Source organism: Etheostoma cragini, chromosome 1 (genome assembly GCF_013103735.1).
Source record: "Etheostoma cragini isolate CJK2018 chromosome 1, CSU_Ecrag_1.0, whole genome shotgun sequence".
In the NCBI taxonomy this organism is placed as follows: domain Eukaryota; kingdom Metazoa; phylum Chordata; class Actinopteri; order Perciformes; family Percidae; genus Etheostoma; species Etheostoma cragini.
The window spans coordinates 6,707,987-6,728,629 of record NC_048407.1 but is presented as its reverse complement, the minus strand read 5'-3'; the positions used below and the strand labels follow the sequence as shown (position 1 = coordinate 6,728,629).

At 39.0% G+C, this 20,643-nt stretch overlaps 1 protein-coding gene and 1 long non-coding RNA gene across 4 annotated transcripts in view; one reads left to right on the top strand and one right to left on the bottom strand.

The window, feature by feature from the left end:
* Window positions 1-20,643, bottom strand: part of lrrk1 (leucine-rich repeat kinase 1) — a 101,815-nt gene that overhangs the window by 58,105 nt on the left and 23,067 nt on the right. For all 3 annotated transcript variants that reach the window (XM_034873496.1, XM_034873572.1, XM_034873639.1), the window contains 6 exons: window positions 12,734-12,905; window positions 9,922-10,101; window positions 8,551-8,687; window positions 6,967-7,193; window positions 4,633-4,760; window positions 860-1,023 (listed from right to left, as the gene is read on the bottom strand). In XM_034873496.1, the coding sequence (XP_034729387.1) occupies window positions 860-1,023; window positions 4,633-4,760; window positions 6,967-7,193; window positions 8,551-8,687; window positions 9,922-10,101; window positions 12,734-12,905 (1,008 nt within the window). The remainder of the gene's footprint in view (window positions 1-859; window positions 1,024-4,632; window positions 4,761-6,966; window positions 7,194-8,550; window positions 8,688-9,921; window positions 10,102-12,733; window positions 12,906-20,643) is intronic.
* On the top strand, window positions 666-19,045 carry LOC117948564. The gene is made up of 3 exons (XR_004657499.1): window positions 666-752; window positions 4,942-4,945; window positions 19,017-19,045. It is a non-coding gene; the product is annotated as an uncharacterized LOC117948564 (long non-coding RNA).

Genomic DNA, 20,643 nt, shown 5'->3' with positions numbered 1-20,643 from the left:
GTACTCTTGCTAGCTTACTAAGATGAACGTGAGACGCTAGATACAAAATATGTCCATAAAGCTTAAGTTTTTCACTTTCTAGTTTGTAAAACTGCACCATATTGAACAGTACATGGTCACAATAAAAGACACGGTCGTCATTCAAACATTGACCACAGGAACAGAGATAGGACAGCACCTTTCTTCAACGCAGCGTACTAACTCCAGAAAATAATTTCCATCTAGCAAATGTATCTGCAGTAACCTCAACCATCAAATACAATAACATCAAATAATGTTCACAACTTATTTTTCCTGTGAAGAAATGTTTTACAGGAACACCACTAAATGTTAAACTAAACGCTGTAACACGCATTGCTAAGATTCTAACGAGTATAATTTTACCTAAATTTTATTAATAATAAGTTCTTCTGCTACTGCGTTACAGCAAAAAGAAATACATTACTGTAATTATGTTACTTTTCTGTTGCGTTACTCCTAACACTGCCTGTAACCCAGAAACGGTGACCGTGCAGCGAACTGCTGCGCGTCAGATTGTGTGGTGCTCCTGAAGTCCGATGTCTTACCAAATTTGCAATTAGCCATCAATTTTCGTAAAATGGAATAACAGAGGAACAATGTATAACATTGCAGCGTCTGAAATATGAGACTGTTAAAATATGAGGCAATGTTACATACCTTTTTAGGTGACCTTAAGGAACAGTCTAAAATACCCTATATAATCATTCTATCACCTAATTAATACCCAGAATGTCAAACATGGACAACAGCAACTTGACTATTCTATTTTGATCAAAAGAAAAATCCACTTCCTGTAGATTAAAAACAGGAAGTGGATCCTTAGCAGTCAATTTCTTACCAGAGGACAAGCCCAGGGATCAGGGAAAGTGCTCAGTGTGTTCCTGCACACATTGAGGAAGTTCAGGGATTTCAAACAATGCATGACTGATGTGGGCAGACTGCTCAGACAGTTGTCAGACACATCCAGCTCCTCTAGCTTGCGAAGACCGATCCAGTTAGTGGCTGACAGAATGGAAATAAAGAACACAGCCAAAGTTGAAAATCAGACCAACACAAATTACCAAATAATGACTAAAAGGCCCTTCATTTTGAACATGTTTTAAAGACAGAATCAGAAAAGGGTTGATTGCCAAGTAATTATTTGCCGTGATGGTTGGTGTATGCATAAACAAACAAACATTTTAAAAATGAATATGAAAAGTGGGAACTAAGTTCGCTGGCGTGGTTTCCCTGATGTTCATGGGCTATTCTCTGATAAAAGAGCTCCAGATCCCACAGCAGAAAACTGACTTTAAGACATAAACAAGACAAAACAATGAGCACCAACATCCATATCTGACATAAAGTGTATAAGTGGCTGTAATAACCTAGACGTATTGTAACGATTTATTGTAGTGTAATAACGTATTGATCAACAATTTATGCAAGCTGTGATGCCATGTTCAACTGCTACACTGCAGTGCCAAGCTACGTCCTTTTTCCTCGCCACTGTTGCACTGTTGCTTGCTCTGGAGGAAACTACTAGAACTGTTGGGTCCTTGTACATTCTGGAGTGTGGTCCATCTGTATAGTGTCTTGAGATAACTCTTGTTATGAATTGATACTATAAATAAAATTTAATTGAATTGAAATTGAATTAACAGATCCGTAGTGCTGAAGTAATGAGTTAGTCAAGCCATCAGAAACACTATTTCCTCTCCAGTGTGAGGGGGTCATGCTCTTCTGTCTTTTATATCATTAATCATTAATTCAAAAAGTGATTTAAAAATACTATTTGCAGCGCGAAAAACTGTAGTTTAACTGTGAGGATGATTTTTGGTCTTTTAAAACATTTGAGCGTGCTCAGAAGTGTTGGCACATAAACACAGTTGGGAAAATAGGTATTTTAATTGGTGAAAACTGGTTAAAAAAACAACTAATGAGCCTTGGAAGTATTGAGTCCGGATGAACCACAGCTTCAGATATGCAGGTTAACATGACTAACATGTGCTAGCTTATTTAAAATGTCCCCAAGTTGTCTTTCAGGATGTGTTTATGTAAAGTCTGGGGGTACCATACTCAATTTGACCTTTGCAGCTCTTGATCAAACTCTTTCAAAATAACCCTGACATGTAACCAAGGATGTATTAAGAGAACTTGATATATTGTTCGGCGGGAAGCCCCGTATATTCCAATGAGAGTGCTCAAAAGCGCATAAAGCAATCATGGCAAAAGCAATCATGGAGCTTGGATCTTCCGCAATGCCTGGCCCAGGATATCACGATGGGAAGGCCATGCGCAATAGCAGCAGTTTGTGTTGCCGTAGCAACCGGTGAGAACATGCTCGTTCATGGGCTTCTCTCTCGTGTCTCTTACAAGTACTTAGCTAGACAACCAAGGAGATGTAGCTAACCATTATGTCGTGCTACGAGCTAGCTACAGCGAAGCTCGAAAGTTTGGGCACCCAGGTAAAAATTTGTATTAATGTGCATAAAGAAGCCAAGAAAAGATGGAAAAATCTCCAAAAGGCATAAAATGACAGATTAGACATTCGTATAATATGTCACGACAATTTTGATTGTATTTACTTCATTTACACTTTCAAAATAACAAAAAAAACAAAAAAATGGTGTCTGCAAAAGTTTGGGCTCCCTCTATTTATTGGGCGACTTTTATTTATTATTATTATTTGTTTATAGCATGCAACTCCCCCTGTGGAAAGCTGAGACCTGACAGTATCATGGACTGTTCTCAATCGTTGTCTGGAAAGACCAGATGATGTCAATCTTAAGGTTTTAAATGCCCAGACTGATCTGACCTCGTCCCAACAATCAGCACCATGGCTTCTTCTAAGTATTATGGACCTAATTATACTATATTATAATGCTTAACTGTGTATCACAGTTAATACATGAACATTTGCAATTAAACTCAGAATTGGGTATAGAATTGGGTATCCTTCAAAATGTTCGAACTAGTATTGTTACCAAAATTGTGACTTTGCCACCATTTCCTGAACAACGCTTTTTTTCATTACCAATTTTTAAAAACAAAAAGAAATAACAACATTACACATTACGGCACACATCTTTTATTTTTTATTTTTCAGCTCCTAGTACTACTACTCCTGTCCCTCAAAGAATTGATTTCAAAATACTTCTGTTGGTTTATAAAGTACTAAACGGTTTGGGGGCAAAAGACGTTTCTGATCTGATGCTACATCATGAAGCATCCAGACCTCTCATGTTGTCTGGGACAGGTATGCTTTCTGTCTAAACTGGGAGAACTAAACAGGGATAAGCATCTTTCAGGTTTTATAACCGACATACCTGGAACAAACTCCCAGAAAACTGCAGGTCAACCGGTTGGTGCTGCCTTTCTTTAATTGATTGTTCATTTCTTATAGGATAGACCTTAAAAGAGGAGGGCGTCCAGATTTCTGGACAGACTGCCCAGAAATCTCAAAGAAATGGAAGACTTTTGTAAGGACGAATGGGCAAAGATACCTCAAACAAGAACTGAAAGACTCTTGGCTGGCTACAAGAATGGTTTCCAAGCTGTGATACTTGCCAAGTGGGGCAGTACAAGGAATTAACTCAGAGTGCGGAGTGCCAAAACTTTTGCAGACGCCATTTTTTAGTTTTCTGTTATTTTGAAAGTGTAAATGATGGAATAAAAATATATTTTTTGTGACATATTATACAAATTTTCTAATCTTTCATTTGATGCCTTTTGGAGATTTTTCCATCTTTTCTCGGCTTCTTTATGCACAATAATACACATTTTCACCTGGGGTGCCCAAATATTCAAGCCCCACTGTACAAGCTATTGCTAGCTACTACGGTTAGCTTGCAGTTTTGTGAACAGAGCTTTCCAAATACATCCATGGCTTCATATCTCATCCACGTTACAGTATTTACAGCATACAGTCCTACTATGTCTGTAGTAACGTTATGCGGTCATATAGCTATGGCTATAGCTTACCATTCTCTTAATACATCCATGCTAGCTACCACTGGTGTTTGCTAGCTAATAGCCAATAGCCCCAGCACTTCGGGAAAACGCGAATGACATTACATCCACTTAACAGGCTTTACAGCGTATATACATACATACCTTGAATGTTTCATGAAATCACACCATAACCATGTATTAAATGAACACAAGGTGAATTACAACCATTAGCTGTATCCATTACAGCTCCAAGACCTCGGGAGAAACGTAATGAGCGAGCCCAGTACAGGGCAACATGGGCAGGCACAGTCCCATTTTGCAAGTTCATGATGCCTGGTTTAATAAGTCTGTATTCGGCTACTAATGAATGTTAAAATGTTAAGACCCCTGACATGTTTGAAGTTTGGGCTGGTAAGTTGGTGTACCCCCAAAAAAATGATCAGCTGAAATATAGAATTTTCTTTTGCCATGCAATGTCTTTATGAAAAGTCTTTCTGGGCCATGGGATGCAGCACCACCGTTATCCACTAAGCCCATGGTGGCTTTTAGACATGGCGCTGTTCCTGGGGGCTTGCATGTAACTAACAACAAGTTAATATATTCTACAAATCTATACTCAAAAGTGTTCTTTCTACAAAGACAATAGTTACTGTATATATAAGCTGAGTTGAAACCTACTGGTAGGGATGTCAAACAGCACTGTGAGCTGGTTCTTAGCAGCAGAAAGTCTCTGGATGCGGGTCAGATGCAGAAATCCGGATGGCAAACTGGTGAGCTGGTTCTGAGAGAGATTTATGCGCTGTAAACTAAAAGACAGGAAAAATGGGCTGAGAGGGTGACCGCAGACAGCTTCCACTTTATGACACAGACAGCTACATTTAGGACAGATTAATTTTATCAGTGTTTGCCTAGTCTCGCGTTGCCTACCTCCACTGCACTGCAGAGGTAGTTCTGGCCTAGTCCATACAACATCATGTTCTAGTTTAGTGGCGTTTCTTTAAACCAATAACAATTGTGTTGGGGGGGCGGTCAGCGCCGGACTAGATGATGCTGCCTATGCAAAATAGCCTTGGGAAGGAACTTGTTTTGGTGGAACATGTATACGTGCGTCAAATCAGAGAAATGTCAGATTGGACAGATAGTCTAGCTAGCCGTCTGGATTTACCCTGCAGAGAGCTGAGGAGTAGTTATCCATAGTTCTTATTAATCCACTGAAGATTAGAACGCCAACACAAAGAAAGAGGAAAGTAACGGACATCAGGCCTAAAATGAGGGACATCCGGCGGAATAACTGAAGGCACCTGAACAATCCCGGAAATGAAACGTTGTCAATTTAGACCTGGGTTTGCCGTACACTTATAAAAACCTTCAATGTGGGTATACATAAACAAATGCACACAGGCATTTTGAGAAAAAACTTGTTTAGTATTGTTGCCAAAATGAGAGAAGATCAATGTTAGGTTAATCTTTGTGTCCAGTAATATGATTGACTTTAGGACATGTAGAAACAGAAAATTACGTTTCATGGTTTAAGGAGAACTTAGCCTATGTATTGGAGCCATTTCTTGACCAATATCAACTTGGTTCAGTATCTCTGCCCTCATACAAGATGTAGGTAAATCAGTGCAATCAATTTCAGTTATTGGGAGAGCTACTGGACAGAGGTAGATGAAGTATTCAGATCCTTTAGTCAGGAATAAGTACTAATAAAACAATACAGTACAAATACTCCATTACAAGTAAGACCCCTGCATTCCTTACATGAACTTTCAGAATTTTAAATTCCATACTTTACATGACTAAAAAGTTACAGAATAAAAGTTACAGAAGTATCATGAGCAACAATCAATGGAAGTGGAGCAAGTGAACAAGAAAGCTCAGAAACATCTGCATTTCTTAAGGAAAGCTAAATTCCCCTGCCAGGTTCTTGTTAACCGTTACAGAGGAGCAATACAATACAATATTGCCCGACTGGAAAATACAACTCGGCATGGTCTGGGCACGGCCCAGGACATACATTTTTGTTTTTCATTATTGAGAGCTTTAGTTTGTACAAAAATGTTTTCAGTCCATCATGTTATTTCTGTAGGAGGAGTCTGTAAAAAGTATGACTCCTGGAAATGGATAAAGATGCACACAAATTGCACAGTAAATTAAAAATGGCAACATCTATATTTTCAACTTGGTTCTGATTTAAGCCGCTGCATTGGACCTGTGGTCGAGCCGTACCACAGAGCCTTTCATTAGCCTGACAATCCACTATGTATCGGACGATTGTAATCTTGACAACCGTGTGTGTGTGTGTGTGTGTGTGTGTGTTCAAATGCTTTACATTAGGCTGCAGGTAAGAGACTTTGAAATATGTTTTTATTTAAAGTATCTGTGCTTCTAGTGTATTTTAGAATGGTTTACACAAAAGGAAAGAAACCCAATATGTTAAGCTTTTTCTATTTTAAAGTCTCTGCAACTAGTGTGCTTGAATTATTTTCATATTTTTTTAAACATTATGTTGTAATATTAAAGTTTTGAACAATAAATGTTACCAAAACTACGTCTCTTATTTAAAAAAATACATTTAGCAGTTTGGCTTTCCTTAGGGTCTATGTAACCTGGTCTGAAATGATGCTATTATAATTTATATTTTGTGATATATATCGTTATTGCAAGTGGCTGCAATGTATATCGCAATATGGATTTTAGGCCATATCGCCCTAGTGTCCCTAGTGACTACCTTACCTATGGGTCAGTAAGCCTATCAAATAGGCAGATTTTTGAATTTGGTGGCCCCCCTTCAGTAATTCTGAGGACCCCCTAGGGGCCCCGGACCCTGTGTTGAAGATCTTGGCCTTAGACCCTTAGTCTCACTAAAATTTAGATATTGCTTTATTTGCTATTATACAAGACATTTATTTAAATGGAGAACATCTATCATACTCAGACGGAGTACACTGGCTAGCTGCTATTTGTCCCAGACACAATTGTCCCAGCTACATCTGGGCCAGACCAATGTACCTGGAGCAGATTACTTCCTGGGAGCTGGGGGCAGCTGGCAGCTCTTTCAACAGATTGTTAGAAAGATCTAGAGTCTGCAGGTGGATCAGTCCCCAGGGCACCACGGAGGGGAGAGCAGCCAGGCTGTTGGATGATAGATCCAGGTGGGTGATACATGACGAGACATCCATGAACCAATCCAGCTCCAACCATGGCAGCTGCAGACCACTCCAGCACACAGTCACAGCCTGCACACACACTCACACAGGCAGCATGATATCATAAGAGGGCTGAGAACAACATGGATTTAACCAGGACTTCCTCTCATCACTTTGACTAACAGTATTATGGACCTAATTATACTATATTATAATGCTTAACTGTGTATCACAGTTAATACATGAACATTTGCAATTAAACTCAGAATTGGGTATAGAATTGGGTATCCTTCAAAATGTTCAAACTAGTACTGTTACCAAAATTGTGACTTTGCCACCATTTCCTGAACAACGCTTTTTTTCATTACCAATTTTTAAAAACAAAAAGAAATTACAACATTACGGCACACATCTTTTATTTTTTATTTTTCAGCTCCTAGTACTACTACTCCTGTCCCTCAAAGAATTGATTTCAAAATACTTCTGTTGGTTTATAAAGTACTAAACGGTTTGGGGGCAAAAGACGTTTCTGATCTGATGCTACATCATGAAGCATCCAGACCTCTCATGTCGTCTGGGATAGGTATGCTTTCTGTCTAAACTGGAAGAACTAAACAGGGATAAGCATCTTTCAGGTTTTATAACCGACATATCTGGAACAAACTCCCAGAAAACTGCAGGTCAACCGGTTGGTGCTGCCTTTCTTTAATTGATTGTTCATTTCTTATACTCCACTGTAACTGTAATTCTCCTTATTTATCCATTTTCATATATTTAATTGTTACTGAAGTTAGAGTGTTGAAAATTGGAACTGTCATATAAAGAGAATTAAAAAAGTAAGACCGGTGGGACCGGTCGTTCTGGGAACGGCAAAGATTACGGGTGGATTACGTGTATGGAGCAACGGCTTATACATTGTCCTATAACAGCATCATAAAATATCGTATTTTTTCTGTTTTTATATTTTGTATTGTTTTTAACTAGTAATGTTTTATATAAAGCACTTGGAATTACCCTGTTGCTGAAATGTGCTCTACAAATAAGGCTGCTTTTCCTTCCTACGTGAGCCCTGTGTCTGTGTAACTTATTTTCCTGCATGCATCTGCGACGTGTAACCTTAGACAGCCAATCACAAACATTAGAAGATCTTGGTAGAAGCATGCTGCATGCTTATAAACTCACTGGTGCTGATGAGATTTTTTCTTAGGTATTGAAATTAGGTATTGAATGACAAGGCATTTTTGCGGTACTTCAGAGGCAATCTGGTCAATTTTTTGGCAGTAAAACACACAGAGATCAGAACAGAATACTGCTCCCTAAGGAGTGACATCGTCCTGCTGAGCTCTCTGAGAAAACCTCATTTAAGATGGAGCTCTACTATGTCAGCCTAAAAAATGATTGGTTCTGAAACCCATTACAATTGCCCCCCTTTGTTTCCAAAACAGACCTGCTCTCCCTCAGCGTTGGAGGTTTCCTGAAGTCTGAGTCTAAGGAGGTGTTTGCTGAAGGCTGGATAGTCCATCAGGGTGTATGAGGAGAATCCTGCTCCGTTCTGCAGCAGGAAGCAAGCTATCTCCTCATTACCTGCAACACAAAACACACTTCTCACTTTATGTGTTCACAGTACCAAAGGTGAACAGTGTTCACTCAGTGTCTGTCCCTAGCACTTTACCAGCAATTCCAACAACCTGGTAACTGAATTATAAAACTTGCAGAGTTGGCCACTGAACTGTGTAACCGTCTCTCCTATCATCATTGCAACATCTTAGAGAAATATAACTTACTGAGCTTTGATAATTTTTGTACATTTTCCTCAATGTGCTTAATTGATAAATTGCTACATGGCCTGGTGCACCTCAATTTCTAGAGTTTATTAAATACAGACAGACTCGGGGCACCAGAAAAACCCTCTTCAGCCATAATGCACAATGAAATGTAGTGGATTATGGAACATACTACCTCCAGTTGTAAGGGAATGTCCCACTTTGGCCGCCTTTAAGAACCAAGTAAAGTTGTGGCTTAGAGCTAACCAAATGTGCAACCACCTCTAACAGTATGCTGTACTGAATTAGCCAAGTAGAACATACTAATGAATTGTGTCTTTGTTTTAACACCACCTAATGAATTGTACAGTTTTTTTCTCTCTCTTTCTCCTTGTTTTATATATCAAATGTTACTATTGTAAATCTTTTGTCATTTTTTTATGGTAACTTTAACCGGCTAATGGACTACAGGTGGAAATTAACCCTTGGGCTACAATCTGGCATTGTTACATGTGCTATTGTACATGTTCATTAAAGGGCATTGTCCTGAAATATTATATAAATAAAAAAAATGTGTTGTTCGGGATTACTCATCTTTTATCAACTGTGTAATAATGTTACTTTGCTAACAGATTTAAATCCCTGGAAAAACAATAGTAAGAACTCTTTGAGTATGTTAACCCATTGTTATTTGTATTTCCAGACCATTTAAGATTAGGCCTGTAGTTCAGTGTGCACGTCTGTTTCATCTGAAAAAACATGTAAAAAAATGAACCTTGGTTCGGTCTCCCTGAGAAATTATTTACTGCTGTACATTAGCTGTACATTAATGCAATAGTACTTTTTGAAGGCAATGTAGAAATGTTTGTTTTTTGATTTGAGGATTTTGTATCAGTAAAGCAGCAAATACAAAATGTGGTCCCCACGTTACCACCGTTTGCTGTGTTGGAAGTACAAAAGATGTCTGGAGTGAACCTGTGTGTGTGTGTGTGTGTGTGTGTGTGTGTGTGTGTGTGTGTGTGTGTGTGTGTGTGTGTGTGTGTGTGAGTGTATACCTGCTTGTGCAGCAGCGTACAGCGGCAGCCCGGTGATTAAAGCAAACTCATTGCTGTGGATGGCGCAGTCCTTGGCATCAACATCATAGCCATGGACCAGCAGCTGGACTACATCCAGGTGACCCTGCTGGCAAGATGTGGCTAGCATCCAGTTCAGCAAATCTCCCCTTAAACATGGACCTGAGAGAGAGACAATCACAGTCAGTCAGGACACAGACACACTTTTCTTCATTTCCATGTTTCCATGATTACCAGACCTTGAGTTGAACTGTCAAGGTTTCCTGTCAGATAGATATTTTTGGGCATTTTTGATTTTTGTCATTGTTGATGAGAATGTCAAACTTTATAAAGGGTCAATCTTTTTAAATTCTTTCTCTCTTTTAAGCAAAATAGGCATTTACTTCTCTATTTCAAGCACCTGGTTATATATTATCTTGTAATTGTAAGCTTTAAATTACCTGTGAGTGTCCATATTAGACTCAATCAATGTACCTTTGTTAAAATAATGTGTGTATAGTCTCCTTTCAGTTCATTTAACTTGAAGATGAAGAAAAAAGGCAATTTCAAGTTGACTCTCCCAACAAGCTTACAACATGGTCATGCCATTGTGCCAGAGCCTTAATTAAGAGCAAGGTAATGTGTAAGGATAATGTAGTATGGTGATCTTTTAAGTAAGATAAATTATGTAGTATTTCAATAAAAAACTATGTTTAAACTAATGAAAAAAATAATCTCTCTCAATCACTGACTATGACCCACTAGCAGTGTGTGGTGGTGTCTGTATCTGCAGATCTGTGTGCATGAAGTTTCTGGGTGTCAACAAAGAGCCGTTTGGCATCATGTGGGTGTGCAACACCTAGCCAAAAACATGCTGCAGGGTGTGCCGTCTGTTCTCATTCCCAGGTACTGCCTCTTTGCATGTCTTTAAATTATTTTCATTACCGCTCTGTTTATAATAAAGGTGTGTATAATAGTGTACGTATTATTACTATTGCTACTCTTATCCATTTTTTTCTAATAGTTTTTGTATAGAATAGAATAGAATGCCTTTATTGTCATTATACACAAGTACACAGTACCTGTGCAACGAGATTGAAGCAATCCCTTTACATTGTTGACACAAAAATATAAGATAACAATATAAAATATCAAAAATATCAAAAATATAAAGTGTAGGTAGTGAAGAGAAAAAAGAGAGAGGGGGGGTGTGCGCTGGTGCACAGTCCTGAGTCCGGAGAGCCACTGTATGCATATATAAAATAGCTTTGAATACACATTGTGTGAAAGAAAATAAATGTTAACAAATTAATAAATATTGCACAGTAATGAAAGGAAATGGTTAAGTAGTAAATAATAAATAAATAAAGATTGAACAGTAATGACATGGAATGGTTAATATATTACACATATTAAGTATTGCACTGTATGAAATTGCACAGATTCCAGTGTCTTTTGAGGTATTATATAACAGTACAACAGTATTGCACAGTCAGAGGGAAGAAGAAAATCGGGGGCCCGGGGGTAGGCTGTGGAGTGGAGTCAGTGCATTTGTGAGTTAAGGGTGGTTATGGCCTTTGGGAACAACTGTTCTTGAGTCTGGTAGTCCGTGCTCTGATGCACCTGTAGCGCCGTCCTGAGGGCAACAGGTCAAACAGATCAGCGCCGGGGTGGGATCTGTCCTTGATCATGTTCTTTGCTCTGCTGAGGCAGTGGGAGGTGTAGATGTCCATCAGGGAGGGCAGCCAATGATCTTTTGTGCTGACCTTACAACCCTCTGCAACCTCTCCCTGTCTGCCACGATGCAGCTGCCATACCATACTGTGATACAGTAAGTCAGCAGGCTCTCAATTGACGAGAGGTAGAAGGTCAGCAGCAGGTTGGAGTCCAGGTCGTACTTCCTGAAGACCCTCAGGAAGTGTAGTCGCTGCTGGGCTTTCTTGATGCTGGCTGTCTTATCTTTGTTTGACCCAACTTCTCTTTTTTACACTCTAGCTCTTTTGACCACTGCCGCTCTTTCTATCTCTCTCTCCTCCTCTTTCCCTCTCTCTGTCAAGTTGAGTGGGGTAGGTGGGGCCATATTTAAACACTATGTGGTTACAAAAAGTAAGCACTAACTCCTACATATTATATCTTTAAATCAAGACTGTCATATAGTTAGGATTGTAAATATGTCCATATGGTGTTTTTTATGAGCAGTCAAAGGGGTTTCTGCCCTGAAACTGCAGAGTACCAATGACAGTCTCTAAATTCCAGATTTAGACAACCAGGGTTTTATACATCATTCTGGCGGGGACATATCAAAGGGTAACTATGGCAGTGTTTTTATATTTTTTAAAGCAGCAGAGGCCTGGACATACTGACTTTTAATCCCTAGTTTTGTTGTAAAAACTGAATCCTACATTTCCCACACTTCAACCCTTATTGTTTTAATAGACCCTCTTTGTCTGGTAAATGGCCATCTCTTGACCAACTCCACACCATTAGTTTGTAATGCAAATCTTTTTGTATACATTTGTTTTTTGTCTACATTTGTATTATCCAAATCAAGGGTTATCTTCTCAGACTTGATATGGTTTGTCTAAAGCCATAGAGGACATTATACAACTGCTTCACGCGCTGAGAGGTGTTATCTATAACTAGTAAACTGACTGAATGCTGGAGTGCCGCTTCTTTACAGTAATTCATGTTATTTTCATTAAGGGTTTTTAAAAACATTAACTTTAATAGCAGTAACAGTTGCACCACAAATGTAAGCAATCATGCCTCAGGATTTAAAAATGAACAGTATAAATCCTGAATATTTTTCTCCTACCAGGTATGGAATCCAGCAGCTCTTTGACCAAGCTGGCATGGCCATAGTATGCTGCCAGGATGGCTGGGTTGCTGTTGGATGGCTCCTGGGGCACAGTGATACGGGCTTCTTTCAGGAGGTAACGCACACTCTGCAGATCACCATGTTGAGTGGCCACACACAGGAGACGTAACTGTAACAAGACATAACACACACAATGAGACATAGGTTGATAACTGGTGTTTCTGTTTTTATGGCACATGAAAATGCAATAATAAAGCCTCTACTATAAGCTTTGGCACAATCCCATAAAAAAGGGGTTGACGCTTCTGGAGCGGGGTTTGTGTCTAAATCGAACTTAAGTTTGGTTTTAATAAAAGTAATCTCAAGAAATACACAGATGAATTTAAGCATACATCTCACACTGTATGTTTGAGTGAAGTGTGGGTCTACTTCTAAACAAACTTAAACAAGTTTAGAGTTGAGACAGTTGCCAAAGTGTAAAAGCTGGGGTCGCCCAGATTGATGGGCCACTGATTTCTTTCAGGCCTTACTCAGTAAAAAATATCCAATGAGAAGCTTGACAATAATGTTTAGAATATGGTATAATTACATTGCATATATTTGTTGTCATTTCAGACTTAAAGCAGTGTACTTGTTGCATGGCTTCTTGGGAATTCTTTGTACTGCTTGAACTCCTACTGTTGATTGAACAGACTGTATGAGACTGTATGTAAAAGAATGTTGTTGACAGAATTTAGAAACTAACAAAATTGACTCTTTGATTATTTAGTGTTAGGGAGTAAAGGAATACATGTACCGGCGTGACATATTTAGAATACAAATAATGAGTAACTGTATTCCGTTACCGTTACAATTTAAATAGTTGGTATTTATGTCTTATCATGCTAAGCTAACTTTAGTATGAGCAGTAGCATAGGACAGTTAGCGTGAGCATTATCATTAGCACATGGCCTTGCATCAATGAATACATGGTTTGTCATTTTATTTCAGTTCATTTAAGTACTAGTCAAAAGATTAGAAATCATGGTTGGATAAATACAACACATACAAAATAAATTTCAAGTCATTTGGGTCGTAGTGGCAAACAGGAAGTGACTGAGTCTGGAGTAATTTATAGGGGAAGACCTGGAATGGTTCAAGTGTCAGCCAGTACAAAGGGGTCTACAGAGTGCCTAGAGTTCTGTTTTGAGAAGCTTGTTCAGCATGTGACATTTCATTTTTGATGTTATAGTTGACATATTGTTGAATTACCATAATGGTGTTTGATTGATTTCCGATTAACTTTGGTTTGTATTGTAGGAGGGGCTTCCCGTTAAAAGGAAGGAGGCCGAGGCTGCTCTGGGGAGAACAGCTTTGGCCTGGAAGGGTGCAGACGCTAGAGCCCATTAGTCAGGGCCTGATATAGCTTTTGATCTTGTTTAACATCAGTTTGTGATGATACATTGAATAGTTATTATTTAGTTTTTTTGTTTTGGTTCTTTTAATATATATTTTTGCAATAAGTTACCCTTGCAATACTGCACTTCCATCTACCTCCAAATAACGCCACCTCGTCCCTGAAGTATCTTTTTTATTTGTGACCAAATGTTTTTACTTCAAGATTAAATACAATTTCAAACAATATGCTGAAACATGAGAATGTGTCTCAGGACCAATAAAAAAAAAAAAAAAACACATGACAGGAAGGAGGGAAACACAACAACAACAAGAAGTCCGCAGCTAAAAAACAACACACACAGAAACAGACATAAACACAGAAACAGACACACACACACACACACCAAACGCGCACACAAGCAGACACACATACAGAAGCAGACATATACAAATGCACAAACAAGCAGATAAACACATAGAAACAGACAAATACAAACGCACACACAAGCAGACACACACACAGAAACAGACATAAACACAGAAACAGACACACACACACACACACACACACACACACCCACACACACCAAACGCGCACACAAGCAGACACACACACAGAAGCAGACATATACAAATGCACAAACAAGCAGATAAACACATAGAAACAGACAAATACAAACGTACACACAAGCAGACACACAGACAAGGGATCCAACACATGCTCAAAATAAAGCAAGAAGGCCGCAGCACCAGCCTACAGCATGGCCTTTAAAGAGTCAACAATGCTGTACCTACCAAGTGTTCAAAGGATTTTCTGGGGACTACTTTTCTGACCGCATGTTTTTTTTAGTTTTAGAGAGCTGAAGGAGTGACATTTGAGCTTTCAGAATCAAAAAAACATTGACAGTAACAGGTACAGTGCATTAATCAGGATAGATATTTTGGATGCAATGCTGTTTCAGAACTGACCAACAGGAGAGTAAACCCAGAAAACATTTGAAGTTAAGTGCCCCTAGCCTTCAGTGGGCAGAAAGTGCATAAAGAGCATATCTTTCATGTGGTGCATTTTCATGGGGGTGAAATATGTCCAACAAATAAAATCGTACTGAATATGCTGATGGTCTGGATTGCATGATACTTCTGGGATGACAGACAATACATCTTGCAAGTCAAGATCATTGCTCAGGTCTGGACAATCACGAACCCAGACCTTCTCAATAAGAAGGGCAGTGCGGCCAGATATAACCAAAAACTGACAAAGCGTGGATACCCTACCCCGGGTTTTTTGGCTGCATAGTGAATCACTTCCGAACAGGATGGATGTGCCACAAACTCTCGTAGGGGACCCAGCATACCTTGAGTGCTGATCTTAATTGAAGGTAAAGTGGCAGACTGAATGCGTTTTATCGGTCGGAAAAAGGTAAAGCCAACCTTGCTAAAGATGTGTTTTAGATAATAAACCCCCCTCTATTCCCACTGTAGGGCTGTTATAGGCCTCCCACCGACCAAGAGTGCTGCATTGTTGAATAAAGGGGAAAATGTGTGCCAGTGACATGATATATGGCAATATATTTCAGCCAATCTTCAAGTTTTGATGGAATGAGAGATAATAGAGAGATATTGGCAAAGAGGACATCACGGAGTGATCGAGGTTCTGTCATATCACTCTCAAGACCAAAAATAATGTTAAAAGTTGGGAACTAAAAGACTGACATCCTCTTTCCTCCTTTGTAGTGTAGACATCTTAAGCTGCGGCGGTTAACCTTTCCAGATGAAGTCTGTCAAAGGCTTTCATTGCGTCAAGAAAAAGAATTGAAATTGGTGTCTTACTGTCTCCTGCGGCATCCACAATATGGAAAAGGCGACGAACATTATCTGCTGCCATTCTTGTTTTAATGAATCCAGTTTGATTGGAGTTCACTAATTTTGACATATGGGACTCCAAACGACGAGCTATAGCTTTGCAAAGATTTTTTTATATCAGAGTTAAGCAGGCTCAGGGGTCGATAATTAAAACGCTCTGCAGGATCCTTTTCATTTTTCAAGAGTAAGGAAGTCAAGGCTGTGTTCCCATCACCTTGAGAATTCACCCTTCTCAATAAAGAATTTAATCATGTCAAGAAAGAATGGGCCTAGATGTTCCCAAAAAATTACATCAAATTCAGGGGGGATCCCATCAATGACCGTTGATTTTCCCTTTTGCATATTCTGTACTGTCAAACTTTGTTTGTCTATAGTAATTAATTTGTCTAAGTTAAGCTGATTTAACCATCCATCACACAGGGTTTTATCCAAGTTGACCTCTGATTCATACAGAATGGAATAAAATGTCTTTATTTCAACAGGGTCAGTTCTAATATTACAATCTTTAATAGCAGGAATATCTGCAAAATGGTCACAGGACCTAATTCTCATGGCAAGTAAATAGCAAGTAAATTTCCAGACCTTCCGCCCTGGAAATAATAGCACTGTCTCATTCTATGGATGAGGCATTCAAATTCAGAATATCGTTCAATTCTTTCTTTACTAATGCTTGTTCTAAAGCTATATGGTCAGTAAAATGATTTAGCAACAATAAATCTAATCTGCTGAACTCAGCTTCAAGGTTTTGTCGTTGAAGTGACATGGCTTTGCACGCATTAGAGCAGAATAGTATGGTATTGCTCCTAATAAAACCTTTTATCACATACCACAATATCCTCTGGTATTCTACAAGCCAACTTTTCTAAAAATATTTGGAATTTTGCAAAAAACTGAGTGATATAGGATTCATTTTTCAGTAAAGAAGTATTGAAACGCCATCTAACCACAAGTTGAGACAGTTGGCCAAGCAAAGGATCCCTTTATGGTCAGACGATGGCATTGAGAGTAGCACCACTTTATTAATTGAATGAAATAATTGAGGGGACGCAAAAAGAAAATCTATCCTGGAAAAAGATTTAAGTTTACCTGAGAAAAAGGAGTAATCTATCTAAAAGGGCTGAAATACTGCCGCATGAGCTGTTTGATGTCGCTCATCCAAATAGCGCTTTGTTCCTGTGGGAGATTTTGTAGAAAATGGCACAGGTAATTACAAAAAGTGGTGTGTACGTCACTCCTATTGCTTTCCTTCACCATTTCCCCCTCTCCCTCCGGCCTGCCGTATTTCCTGCAGCCTATCCTGGATCCATAATTGGCCTGACGCTTCCTTTTACCACCACGGGAGGCTTATAGGCGGGTGAGATGGGGTAACTGCAGAAACGGTCAGTTGTATTTCAAACCTTCTTCTGTAAAAATAACATATACTTGAAATAATGTTCAATACTTTTAATTTTGACCACACCGATGCATTGTATTGCATGCATAGGTGCATTGCATAAGAAAAACGGGGCCAACACACTATGCATTTTGCGTAGCCTTGGGGACGCTTATGCGTACGGATTCGTTGACTCTGCAATGGCTCTTAACACGAATAACAAAAATATACGCAAATATAAATCCTCACTGCTTACTGTGCTACAGGTAAGGTAGTCACCAAAATAGCCATCCACAGAGACAGTTAATCTTAAGGATTCACTGTGCCACATGCATGTTTAACATTTAAACATGGTTTATAAAATCATGCCAACAATTATTAAGCTATTTGAATACCTAGGTCTGCACGATTATGGCCAAAATGATAATCACGATTATTTATCACAATTATTTTTTTATTTTAACCAAAACTTTTTTTAAATTTTATTGTCACATAGGCTATTTATAACTGTTTCACATCCATATTATGCTACATCTTCTTATGTTGAAGTTTTATGTTGTGTAGACAAACAGCTGCAACACATCTAAATGAAAACTAGCTATCTGAAATTAGAAGTGTAGGATATTTTTTTAATGTCACTGAGAAAGCTCCTTCACTTGTTTTCAACGATAACTGATTAAAAGAGCTAGGGAAGAGGGGGAGTAGGACGGACGATACTCACAGAGAGACGGCTGACACATTATGAATGGGTCTAGCACGGGTCGAATGGCGGGTCAGCAGAGTCCAATTCAATTCAATTACATTTTATTTATAGTATCAATTCATAACAAGAGTTATCTCATGACACTTTACAGATAGACCACACTCCAGAATTTACAAGGACCCAACAGTTCTAGCAGTCTCCTCCAGAGCAAGCAACAGTGCGACAGTGGCGAGGAAAACTTCCTTTTAGGCAAAAACCTCGGTCAGACCCAGGCTCTTGAGTTACACACGTCAGGTGTATAAAAATGTCTGTATTGTCACTGCGCTGCCTTTTTATGAACTATGATGTTCTGGCCATGGGTCACATCTCTTGCAGGTCCAGCAGGCTCGGTCTCACACACTGTTACTCTACGAACGGAAGTTAGTTGCATTCCAGAACTTCTTCTGTGTTTTCACCGTGGCGGCCGTGTTAGCAGAGTTACCAGCGGAAACACTGGTACAAATACAGATTTGCCTCTCTTGCTTACAACAATATACAGCTGTGTTAATAACAATTAAAACTGTAGACAAATGTCAGAAGGGTGGAGCGGCGCCGCTGTTTGGCGGGGCTGCGCGGAGAGTAAGAGGAGAGATCCAACACTGGCACAGCTTAACAGAAGATATGAGTCATGTAACGAAAAATTAAACCATATCAATATAAACAACATTGCACCGGATGCAATGACATTAAGTGCACCGGTGCGTCCTAGAGGAAAAATATTACTCGCGCCCTAGAGCCCTGTGAGCTAACAGACACTAACTAGCACCGGTCGCTGCTGTTGTCTGAAAAACAATACAGACGGGACAAAATGTTGCGTTTACTAGTAAACTGGTAAACCTTTAGACTGACGTGTTACCGACTGCTGTCTTTAAAAAAAAATTGTGATCGTGATTAAAATTCCATTAATTGTGCAACCCTATGAATAGCTTTGTATTCTATGCAAAAAAGGTATGTATAAAGGCTTAAGCCGCCCTACAATTGTAGGCCCAGTTTAACATGCAACTTCATTTTATACATTACGCTGTATGTTGTAGGGGGTCCCTGTTGCATCTCTCTTTCAATTAAGGGGTCGTTGGCTGAAAAAAAATGGTAGACCCCTGCTGTAGATACACACATACTAGGTTACGCTGCCCCTGGTGGAGATCCCAAATGAACAAAACTGTAATACCACTATACTAGCTGTTAAAACAACAATCGGCAGTCAATATTGGAGTGAAAAAAAAACGTAATTCTCTCTAGTAAAAACTAATGTCATGATTTCTGTTGGAACTGTGTTGAGCGTCAATGAAAGCTTCAGACTTCAATAGAAGTGGACACATTCTCCCTGCTTATGTCTCCAACATAAATAAAGGTAATAAAATGAATTCTATTGTTCACTGGTCAAGGGGGACTGGTTTTTCAGGTTTTATGCTCCTTCATTTAACTGCCAGTTTGGTCCATGACGCCAGAGATAAGCAAAACCATTACATGTTCTATTTGCTCTAAACCGGTCTACAACATGGAACACTTTCACCAAATGTATCACACATTGTGAATGACATAAACAGCAAAGTCTTCTTTTAACTCGTACACAAATAAATATTAAGTGTCCTTGCAAACAAATGAAAATAGAATGATTCAAGTCACAAAGGTTCCTTTGCCCATTTTCTTATTTTCTTTAAGAAGCATGACTTTAAACTTTATTTCAGACCCCGGGGGATCCATATAAACACTAATGACTAACACATGAGCAACAGAACATGAAGAAGAATACCATTTTGTCTCTGAGTTGATTGTCTAAGAATTGTTTCCCTGCCAAATTTATGCACACACATTTTTAGAATTAGAAAATTTGGATCAGCAATGGGCTGATTGCTCCTCTTTTTGAGTCTGACTTTACTGTGGTTCAAGATTGTTACTAAATCCCACTGAATGGGACATTCAGAATGGGAATGAACAAGTTACAATTCCAGTGAAATGTAATCCCATCAGCTCCTTGAACTTGAGCATGATTAATCAAAAAGCAGAGTGTGTTTGTGTGTGTGTGTGTGTGTGTGTGTGTGTGAGTGTGGTAGGTGGCAGCGAAGCCAAATCTGGGTATGTCTGCAGCGGGCTGCTCTGCCATCTGATATAGAGGCATCAGTATTCAACTGAGACAGTTTCATAACCGGTTAAAACTTACCGTAGTCAAGTCAAATAGTATTTAACTTCCGTGATTTGGTACGGATCAAAATGAAATGGAAATTTGTGCATTAAAATGTATCAGAAAGAAATAATGTGTTTGGGACCCCCCCCCCCAATTAATATGTGTCCCCCTAAAAGCCCATTCTGAGCCAGGAAAAACCCAAAATTCACATAGTTGTTAGTGGCCAACCAACACTTCCACCCTCCCACAAGAGATTTTTTTAATTTATGATATAACTCTGCCACACTAATTTACTATGTACAATGTAATCAAAGTAAAAACATGTTTTTTCTTTTTCAAAAAAGTAAAGACTTCAGCATATCACTGTAACCAGTTTCTACCACACATTACACATAATGTTACAGTGATGATCAAAGTGCAACCAGCAG